The 11219-nt window shown below is 44.5% G+C and overlaps 1 protein-coding gene across 1 annotated transcript; it reads left to right on the top strand.

Annotated features, from left to right (window-relative positions):
* The first annotated feature begins 1604 nt into the window (after window positions 1–1604).
* fam131c (family with sequence similarity 131 member C) lies at window positions 1605–10664 on the top strand. The gene is made up of 6 exons (XM_036532416.1): window positions 1605–1635; window positions 5907–5977; window positions 6775–6865; window positions 8344–8577; window positions 8920–9018; window positions 10053–10664. The coding sequence occupies exons 1-6, from the start codon at window positions 1605–1607 to the stop codon at window positions 10316–10318; spliced, it is 792 nt and encodes a 263-aa protein (XP_036388309.1). The 3' UTR covers window positions 10319–10664.
* Window positions 10665–11219: the final 555 nt, after the last annotated feature.

The raw sequence follows: 11219 nt of genomic DNA, 5'->3' as shown, positions 1-11219 counted from the left end.
AGGACAGAACCTTTGCAACCTGCCCCACGCCTGTTTGGAAAGAAATGGAAATAAAATGAAATGGACTGGTTAATTCAACACACACACACACACACACTCTCACACACACAGAGAGTCTTGACTTCCTTCATTCCAGAACATTTCACAGTAATTTAACTGATCAGATCTACATGTTCAATCTCTATAAAGCACAATCTAGTGACTCTTATTGTATTTGAATAGAATTTTATTCTCTCGCTTTCCCCAGGTCTCCCATGAGCCCTGTCCTATTCAGTTTGTATTCATAAACAAACAATCAAATATACAGGCAAATAAACAATCCAATGTTTATAGATAGGCTGGTATATCAAATTATTCCACTCCAATTCTGCCAAGTGTAATTCCCCTTTTGACAATTTACATCCCCGGTGTTATTTTCACATGCAGTTATAACCGTTCTTGACAGAACAGTGACAGCAGCCGGGGGAATGGGGGGAAAAATAAATAATGAAAGAAATAGTCACAATTCAGCCTTTTTCAACATTGCGCAAAAGTGCACTCCACATGGCAAGCACCTGTTGCCTGTAGTGCTCCATTAGGACACTGGGGGGCAGTGTAGGGCTGCAGTATTGCATTGGTGTGGACCATGCGCGTTTCCACATTAGCAGACTGTGAGCATCATACCTCTGTGTACCTGTGTGCTGTAATATGAGTACGTGTTTTGAGTTTGTTTGAGTGTGAATGTCTGCCTTGTTCCGTCGCTACTCTCCATTCTCCATTGTCTGTTTATGCCTGTGTGAGTCCTGGCACTGAATGAATGACATGCAGCTCTTTGCCATGATTCATGCGTGTAAGTGCGTGTCATGTGAATATGGAGTGAATGTGGGAGCCCTGAACTTTCACACACCATAAATACACTGATCTGAGACAGTGGAAGTGAAAGAGAGAGGGTTACTACTGATGGCCCCAGCTCCCTATTTCATGTAGACACGAATGGACAAATGACAAATTAACAGAGGCCCAGTTTGCACAAATGTACTGAAAAACATGTGCGTGCACACGCACCCATGCACACACAAACACGTACGCACCTGCACACATGCACCTGCACACGCACACATACACACACAGTACGTCAGAGCTTCAGTAACGTGTAACACAGACTTTCCCGTGATGAGTCGGGGCTGGGAATCATTCAGCATGTAAAGGGTGTACAGCTGGAGGGGTGGAAAAAGAAGGGAGGGGGAGGAGAGGAACAGAGGGAGGGACAGGGGAGACGACAGCAAATGTGTGTTGGTTATTTTTTTCTGTCACTCTCTCTCTCTCCTGTTCTCTCTCTCTCTCTTTCCCTCTCACATCCTGTCAGTCTCAGAATCTACATAAGCTGAGCTACTGCACGCTCAAAGGAGATCATTCCTAAAACCAGCCTTCTTTCTCTCTCCCTCACCCTGACACTCTTTCTTTATCTCTTTCCCGCTTCACCCCTTTTTCTTTCCTCATTACCCCCCATGTCTCTCTCTCTGTCACTCTCTCTTTCTCTCTCTTCATTTCTCTCTTTCTGTCTCTCTCTCTCACAAGCAGAATGGTGAGCAGATAACTGGCTCTGGACTTACTCTTTCCTCACCATGGGTGCCTGCCTCTGTAAAAGTCACAAAGGTCAGTGCCTTTGTCTATCTGTCTGTCTGCCTGTCTATCTGTCTGTCTGTCTGTCTGCCTGTCTGCCTGCCTGTCTGTCAGTTTGATTGTCTGTTTGAGTCAACCAGTCTGTCATATTTGACTTCATGCTGTGACAAAAGAAAAGTTCAATACAGCTTTCTCATAATTCATTTTCCATTACAAATTCCAGGAAAATTCTTCCAAGGTGTGGCCTGTGTGCATGTTAAAGCAATGCAAAAAAAAAAAAAAAAAATAGACAAAATCTACCACTTCAAAACAAGGTAACCAGCTTGGAACCTGTAGCCCCTCTGTGTAGCTGTCGCTGAGAATTAGATATCAGCCTAAAGTTCAAGGGGAGTCTTACCCTTCCAATTAGCACTGACAGAAAACTAGCAAAACAATGCCACTTTAAGTCACTTTAACACCTCATTAATTGCAATGAAGCAGTGGATGACATCATTTCAGATATTCATCAGCTGTGAGGCACGACGACGGCAATCTTTTCTGTCTCGATCCCTGAGAACAAACAAGTGGCTCCCAGGGTCTTAAAGGACAATACTAATTTACATGCTAATTGGCTCATGGTCACCGAACACCCAAAATAGTGTTTAAGGCTGAACACCCCCCAAACACCCTCTGGTCAGAGAGCCTGTGTCTGCATCAGTCAAATTGCAGCAGCGAGTGTGGCCTCTTCTCAAAACAAACACAAAAGGTTGCAGTCTGTGCATAGCCCCGACATTAGGACATTTTGCGGTGTGATTTTCTGTAAGGATGTAGTGTGGATGCTATTTAGACTGTTTTTGTCCGGATGAGAGAGATCATTACGAAAGAACAGTACAAATTTGTCACAGTAATAATGTTTAAGAATGTCACTGTGATCATCTCAGTGTGGGTTAGTCCTCATTTTTGTTGTTTAGGTCCTTGTTAGATGGACCAAAAGAATTGATATCCCTTCAGGTTGTGGCTGCTTTGAGTTGTATCTATGCTGAATGAGGTTTCTGTGTATTGATATGAGAGAACAGAGGTATGATATGGCCAATAGTCTCTCACACTTCCCCACACTACGTGATTTCTGACCATAATTTAGGATTGCGCAACCTCCCAACCAGCCTTTTTTTAAAATAGTCTCTAAGGCTGCAATTCAAAATCTGAGGGATCATGAATTATTGGGTAGGGGCCTTTGACGTTGTTAAGGGCCTGACCAAAATTCTGGCATGCCGGAACTTTCTGACCACGGACCCAGGAGTTTCTGAGCATTTTCAGCAGTGTGAAAGGAGTCGCATCCCAGCCCCCTGCTGAGGGCTGCAAGCAGCCAATAGGAATTGAGCAAGAAAAGAAAAGAACCATGGGAATCAGGAAACTTAAGAGTGTTCTTTCAGAATACCAGCACAGCAGCATAATAACAGAAAATAGAACCTGTGTGAAAATTGCTTTCACCCACGTTCCCTCTTTTATTGTACACAACAGGTAGCTAGTTAGTAGGTGAAAAAATGGTTTTCAGTCCTCTGTTTAGAGTGACCCCTTCTGCTCTGAAATTTGACCACTGGGTCTCATTTCCATGCATTCAATTATGGCTTAAATGGATAATGTTTGACCAATCAATTGAAGAGATGATTTTTATAACTATAGATAAGACTTGCCAAAGAAATAAGGTGTCAGTAGGGACTGGACAAGGTGTACCTGATGCTTAAAAGTTTCTTTGAAATTCTGCTTTAAACCTCCTATTAAACCAAAAAAAGTCAACCTTGCTAAGTGGTTCATACACATTGCATGTTATAGCAAAATAATTACAGTAGTGGCTTCTCATACAGCTACATACTATAGTGGATCCTTGCTAGTATTTTACCTGCATATGCATGCAGTTTCAATATTGCTGTTCAATAGGATGATTGACATTGTGAGTGAGATTCAAATGTCACCCAATACCACAGTACCGTAAACATGTCCACCATGCCAAATGCCATTCTGTGTGGTTGAACCGTTGTCGATGTCTTCATAAATCGCGTACCTTTCTCTTTATCTTCTATTGTTCCTGCACATTTCAAGACAATGCAATCACATTCGCCAGCTCAAAGACAAAGATCTGCGCAGCCACAGACAGCCACCATTAATTGGCTCTTTAATTATGCCAGGCGGAGAGCTCAATTCATCAGACTCAGCAAACAGTCGGTCTCACCGGCTGGAGCACACCTGCAGGGGCGGCCCCCGGGGTACGGCGCTTTCTCTTTCGCCTCCACTTCTCCCAGGCAGGGCTATGGGCTTAGTCACGATTCCTATCATCTCCACAACTTCTCAGGTGACTCATACTTTGTAGGGTTTAACTTGAAGGGGGAAAGACAAACAGAAAATTCATTACCGCGTTAGTGTCGTGACGGGCGCGAAGAGAACTGAATTTTTCCCTGTGAACTTTCACAGAACCAAAACTTAAATAGTTGGTTCTTGTAAACGTTTAGGTTCCACGCTTATAACCTGTTGAACTGGGTAAGAAATACTGCTGCTGTCTGTAGGACAGCCCAGATGTGGTCACTTTGTTCATCTGAGGAAGCGAAGGTCCTTCTATCCATGCGGCAAAGCGTCGCTGCTGTTTTGTCAAAGTTACCTCTAGCTGTTGTGCTTCATGCTTTATGCATCAGTGCACTGGGATGGGAGCATTAAACCAAAATGACACCAGCAAGAACAATGAATTGACAAGGAAGGCTGGGCCAACAGCTGGCACCAGTCTAACTGCATTACCAGCAGTGGTGCAGAGATGGGCTGCAAAACAAAGGCATGATGTCCTGCAGACCGCTGCGTCCCTCACTCTACCTGGCTGCACTGCTGAACATCACAACATCTGCGGTTAGCCACCGCTTTTATCCTCAGCGACTTACTTGGCTCATGTTTTTACAAGTCACCCATTTGCATTTGCCGGATGTTTATTTGGGCAGTTGGGTGTAAAATACCTTGCCCAAGGGATCAATAGCAGCGCCTTGTTTGGGAATCGAACTGGCAACCTCACCGCTAAATGATTTAGACGATCATTCCTGCCCGCTGCAAGCAGGAATCGTAATGACTCAATGAATGATCTGTTTTTAATAAGGTTTGTATGAGTGTGCTGATTACTGGCACAAAGTACGCAAACATCATTTTCAGTTATGAGTACTGCTAGGCTGAAGTCTATCCTTTGGATCAGTGGTTATTCTGTTTGTAGAATGAAACTGATGCCCTGCTCTATCTGTCTTTACTGATACCATGTCTTTTTGTGAGTATATTTTTGTGATGCTGGTACAAGTTAATATCCTTGAGGACAAGTTCTATCCTGTCATTTTACTGTGTGGACCACTTCAGAAAAAACTTTGCACACTGCCTGTGTGAAAGGACCAATTCCACTGCAGTGATCGAAATCGCATAAGCCTTCAAGTGCAAACCTTAATCACGCGGCTTAGAAGCCTCATTGTGCGATTAAAGATCCGATCAAAATGTCTTTCATCATGTGGTGCAATCTGTGTTCCTGAAGGACAGCGGCTTCGCGGAAACCTTGCGGTGTTGGACAGACGTAACACCTGCAGCACTTTGGCCAGAGAGGTGAGGCAGGATTGGCCCGTCTGTCTGACTGCCCGTCTCCTTGCCAGCGAGAACCCTCTGTTCTGTTCCGTTACAAAGAGGGGGGACAGGCTGCGGTCCCCCAGGAGCTGTGATTTGCAGTGATAATGAAGGGCGATTAGGCCGTGAATTGGGTGAAAATTTCAGCCGTGAGGTGGATAAGGATCAGAGCAGCGTGAGGCATTTCAGGCCTGGGATTTCTCACTCCTGACCTGCAGGGTCTCCGGGGGGCTTCGGAATTGGGGCTGTCCTGCAATCGATGCGTAATGACATGATGAGGTGAAGCAGGAGGCGTCCAGAACTGCGGTGCCATCGGCAAGGTCACCCCGCCACTGTTGATTTCTTGATTTGGTTATGTGGGTGGCTTGGTTTGGGGCTGGGGAGGGAACATCCGCAGACTGGGGGTGGGGGTGGGGGGTTACCCGAGCTAGGGGCTGCAGATCAATGAGATTCTTGACGTAAATGGACTCTCCCCCTCTCTCTCTTTCTCTCTCACTCTGGGGAACCCTGGGTGGAACTGTCACGGCAATCGCGGTTGCCATGACAACATTGGGGGTGACAGAAGGAGACTGATCCCCATCTTTCCCCTCCATCAAGACACACACACGCACTAACACACACAGACAAACACGAACACAGACACGGACACAGACACATGCAAACAAATATGTCTGTTTGTTCCTCTACAGAGCTCCAGAGTGCCCCCCAGCAGCCTGTAACAGAAGTGCAGTTCTCTACCGAAAGACATCCCATAGTCAAGGTTTGTGGCATGAGTAACAGTATGATGGTGATAGTGGGATTAGAGGGGAAAAAAAAATCACTGAGGCCTTTGTGTCCCACTGCATTGTTGGCCTCCCTTAATTGTGAAGTCCACTCTCACATAATGAAAAGCTATTTTTGGCTAGAGGTTACAGGACTTCAGAAGGCACATATTTACTGGACAAGGGCTTTGGTTAGGATTTGTCTGGTTTCTTTTCCCAGTAAGGTGTAAGTAAACTAATCTCGGCGCTGCTAAAAGACATTCACTTTAGAAGCCAAGACATGCATTATTGCTTTTGGCAGCCATACAGATGCAAGATGCCAGAGAGGGCATGTTGCTCTGTATTCTAATAAACCAGATAGACTGTGAGGATCCTGTGGAGTCATGGCTGTTGTGAGACTGAGTCACCATTTCATTCAAGGCGCAGACTGAGTCTCAAACAGACAATGCCCCCAAATGCATGTTCCTCTCTGCCAGGAGGTCTATCTTTCACCCATAGAATTTCTTTATTACATATATGCAACATATTATTAGTGGATGTATGAATAAACCAAACACTGCACTTCTGAATCTTTTTCGATTGCATATTGCTTTTCTCAGTCATTGCTTACAGCTGAGATTTGAATGAATTCTGGATGCTGCCTCCTCTCAAGTGTCAGTGAAGAAGAATTTCAGGGGTGTGTGTGTGTGTGTGTGTGTGTGTGTGTCTTTGAACAGGAGCAGGATTGCCTATAAACCAGAAAGTAGCTCTTTCCTCCCAGATTTATATATCTGACCACATGTGTCTGGATGTATAGGGTAGCCAGAAATCATCCAATGGAACACTGACAGACAAGAAGAACGGCAGTGGATATAACATCGGGGAACTGGCAACTTCTTCCCTGCAAGGTGAGGACACAAAGACACACACACACACACACACACACACTCATACTCACACTCACAAATGTGCATATGCAAAGAAACCCACACGTGCCTGCAAGCAAACACACACACACACACACACACACACACACACACACAAATATACACACTGAGACACACACTCACAAATGTGCATGTGCAAAGAAACCCAAATCTGCCTGCAGGCAAACACACATGCACACAAGCACACACAGACACAGACACAAGATACACACACATACACACGCACACACACACACACACACACACAGACACACACAAAACACAAATACACCAGGCAGGAAGACTGTCTGTTGATAGTCGGTTTTGTGTTCATCACAAATCCGTCATGTGTAACTAAAAGGCAGTCTGTCTCCACACAAGATTGCTAACATAATTTTGTTCCTTTGCTCTGTGTGCTTTTTACAGTCTCTCTCTCTGTCTCTCTCCCTTCCTCTTTCACTCTCTCTCTGTCTCTCTCTCTCCCTTTCTCTCTCCCCCTCTCTCTCTACCAATCTATACACTGTGCGCCCTGCCTACTTCTATCTCTTCCTCCACCCTTTCATCTCTGCTGCTCCATCTATTCTCACCTTTTCCCCCTTTTATCTTGTATATACCTCCAACTTCAATCTCTCTCTTTCTCCCTTTCTCCCTTTACCCAACGATCTGTTCTTTCCTGTTTTATGTCTGTAGTCTCCCAGGGAAGTTAATTATTGAAGCTAATAAGCGTTATGGGTTTTTGAACTTTTTCTTGTGGAAGCTTTTTTTTTTTTTCAATCCTGACAGTGTAATTATGCTGAATGGGAACCAATGAATATATTAAGTAAAATGGCATGTGGATGAATTCACAAGTAGACCAAGAGGCTGGTGGTTTTAGCTTTTATAAAGTACATTGTAAACCAAATATGGTCATTCTATCATAAAATGGTGGTATACAGCAGTTGTGAAAGAATATAATAGAAAAACTATAATAGAAATTTACGTGTAATTATATTAATGTCAGTAAAATTTTGATTGTTGCAAGAATTTTGCATATAATATGAATATCAATACATCAATTTTTTTACACGATTAAATAAAATGTTTTTATATTAACGAAAAATGATTAAATAAACACAGATGGTATCGCAGGACAGACATACAGTTCTTACCGTAGTACTTGATCAAACGTGAATGTTAGGAATTCAACATACACGCAATTCCCGTTGGCTATTTGCTGCCTCCCTGTGGTTACTTCTTGGTACTGCAGTTGCCTGGAGCTCTTCATCCCACGTCCCTGTTTTCGCTACAATGTTGTTGCCCTTAGCTCCACCTGGTCCTCTTTGTCCTCTTTCGTCCTGCATGTACCGCCCTCCCTTCAATCCAGATGTTTATTCTGAATTTGCTGTTTCTCATTAATTAATTCATTTTTTTCACCCATTCTGTTTTGTCTCACTTCTCTCTCTCTCCCTCGCTCCCCCCAGGTCTAGTAGCCACCATTAAAGAGCACATCACCAAGCCCACCGCCATGGCCCAAGGGAGGGTGGCCCACCTCATCGAGTGGAAGGGGTGGAGCTCCGGGGCGGGGACAGAGGGCGGTGGCTACAGCTGGGGCGGGGCAGGAAGTGGCTGGAGCAGGACGGGGGCGGGGCTTCAGGAAGACGAGCAGCTCTACTCTCACCTGACTGATGAGATCAAGGAGGCCCGATTCGCTGCAGGTCGGTTACAGAGTTACAGAGAAGTCTGTACCTACATGTAACTTAACTGTATTCTGTTTGAATAAATACAGGTCAACCACATTGCATTACATTATTGGCATTTAGCAGACGCTCGTATCCAGCGCAACTTAGATAGGTTACCATTTTTACATGTTATCCATTTATACAGCTGGACATTCATTGAGGCAACCCTGGGTTAAGTACCTTGGTGAAGGGAAAATGCAGGGAAAATGAACCAGCAGCCTTTCGGTTACGAGTCCTGCTCCTTACCGCTGTGCTACACAGCCGCCCCGCTGTGTTTCTGTCTCCCTGATTTACACCCCTGTGCCCTCTCTCTCCCAGGGGTGGCAGAGCAGTTTGCCCTGGCAGAGGCTGCCATGAGTGCCTGGTCGAATCAGGACGCCCCGGCCAATCGCAGCGGCAGCATCGCCCCTCTTCAAGGTCATTTTTTGTTGCTTTTTCTCCATTTTCACCCAAACTTAAGAGAATTGACCAGTCGTGCACATTAACCTCGTTTCTCACCGATCCCCTCACCCTCTGCAATTGCACGACTGCGAAAGATCAAGCGAAAGATCAGGTGCGATAAAACACCCTGATGCCTTGCCCATACTGACGCAACTCCCAGACAAATTAACACTGAGCTGAATGTCAGTATTGTGATCGTTACTCAAACTATTAGCTTAGCTTTTATCTTATTATAGCTTATGTAACAGCTTGTAGGAATTGCTCTGAATTGCATGATAATGGCAATTTCATTTGCTAGTAACAAAATGAATGTGGCATTTGTGATTTGAACAACCATCTTAGGATCAACCGTGGGCACCCTCAAAAGCGTGTTAGACACATACACAGAAAAAAGTACTCTCATGGGATAAAGCCAAGATATTCCGGCCAATAAAGTACTTTGTAAAGAAAACCAGGTCAGACTAATATTATTTCAAGAGAAACAGCTGGAGAAGACACAGGGAGTCTAGAATGGAGGATTCTAGAATTGTCAAACCCCTCTTATTTTTCATTTCTCTCATTCACATCAGACACCTGTTCCTGCTCCTCTGTGCGTGTGTGTGTGTGTTTATGTCTCCTTCTCTACCCTGAACTCAATGCAACATGACATCACGTTCAGTGACACGGATTCCCTGATTGGATAGACAGGTGCTGGAAGTAGGGAGATCAGTGTGAGAGGTAGTCCATGCAGACAGATGAGACATTTCAACAACGACTCAGAGAAAATACCAGGCTATGGAATTTATGACTTGATGGCTGAAAAAAAGACAGTTGACTGCATACCATTACTGACTAATCAGTTTCCTCTATTTGTTCCTCTCCTCCTCTCTCTTTAATTCCCGCCTTCCTTTCTCCTACTTTCTGTTTTCCACCTATGATCTTGAACTCCACCCACATGCACTATGTCTGTCTCATCGCCCTGTCTCTCTGGTTTTCAGTTATCAAAAATGTCTCTCTCCTCTTCCTTGCAGATCCAGATGGCCTCTTTCTCCCTCAGTTCCTGTTGGACGGTGGGGACATGGGTGCCTCTCAGCATCTCTACAACATCAACCTGGAGCCCACCACTGGCGGCGGCCATCTTTTCCCTCCTCTTCCGCCTGACTCTTGCTCCTCGAGCTCCCCCTGGCAGATGGAAGCAGAGCGCCCCCTGGAGAAACGGAGGACTTCGCGCCCGGACGCCTCCATCCGCCACGCGGACAGCAGCTCCCTCTCCGAAGACGAGGTTTTTTACAACTAGAAACCGGGAAAAACCCGAAGCGCCTGAGAGACAAAGTGCGCAGGAAATCAAGCTGCCAGAGGGTGATGGATTTTACACAAGGGGTGGAAAATCCCCTGATCCTCTCACCTGTGAGACGGGCCCCTATTAGTTCCCCCATCCCCAGCTCCTGCCTGCTGAGATTCTGATGTGGAATCAATAGACTTTCATGGGGAACTGACTGAGCACCAGTAATGGGTACTCTGTAGAGGCAGAAGTCATTAGAAAATGGACTCACTGTAGATGATTGCAGTGTCTGGCTTTGTCTCTCCGGCCGTGTGATGTCTTTGGAGTCTGAATCTGGATCAGTGCTTTGTTCTGTTTTGTGCCGGGGGAGAGAAACAGAACAACACACAAAAGCATGGCGAAAGAAAAAAAAAACAAAAAAACAGATTTTCTTAACAGAACAATGTTCTCATTGGATCCAAAATATGTCTCTGCATCAACCATTTTTAAAATGATCCTTACTTTAAGATAAATGTTTATATGTGACTTATTATAAGTGATATTTTTCTCCATGTCAGACATCTATTTTTAAAACTGAATGTCAACGGACAACAAAAACAAATATTTAAAGAAGTCAATTTTAAACAGTGTTGTCTCTGAAACTAAGGAAAGCAGATTTTTCTTATAATAAGAAAACTTCAAAGTAAATTTGTGTTATTCATTCCAACCTTAATTGCCTATTGAGATAAAGCTCTTGTTGAGAGCGCTGTAAAGACCATGTGAAAAACTTCAGATCAGTGCAAATAGATCCAAATATTGATTGCTTGAAAACAGAGTTTGAGATGCATTTTTGATCATCAAGAGTGCTTATAAAACCTGTTCATATTTTTTTCCTTTCTCTGACAGTGGTCTGGCATTAAACCTTGTGGAATTCAAT

The sequence above is a fragment of the Megalops cyprinoides genome, chromosome 7 (genome assembly GCF_013368585.1).
Source record: "Megalops cyprinoides isolate fMegCyp1 chromosome 7, fMegCyp1.pri, whole genome shotgun sequence".
NCBI lineage: Eukaryota > Metazoa > Chordata > Actinopteri > Elopiformes > Megalopidae > Megalops > Megalops cyprinoides.
This window is presented reverse-complemented; position numbering and strand designations above follow the sequence as displayed.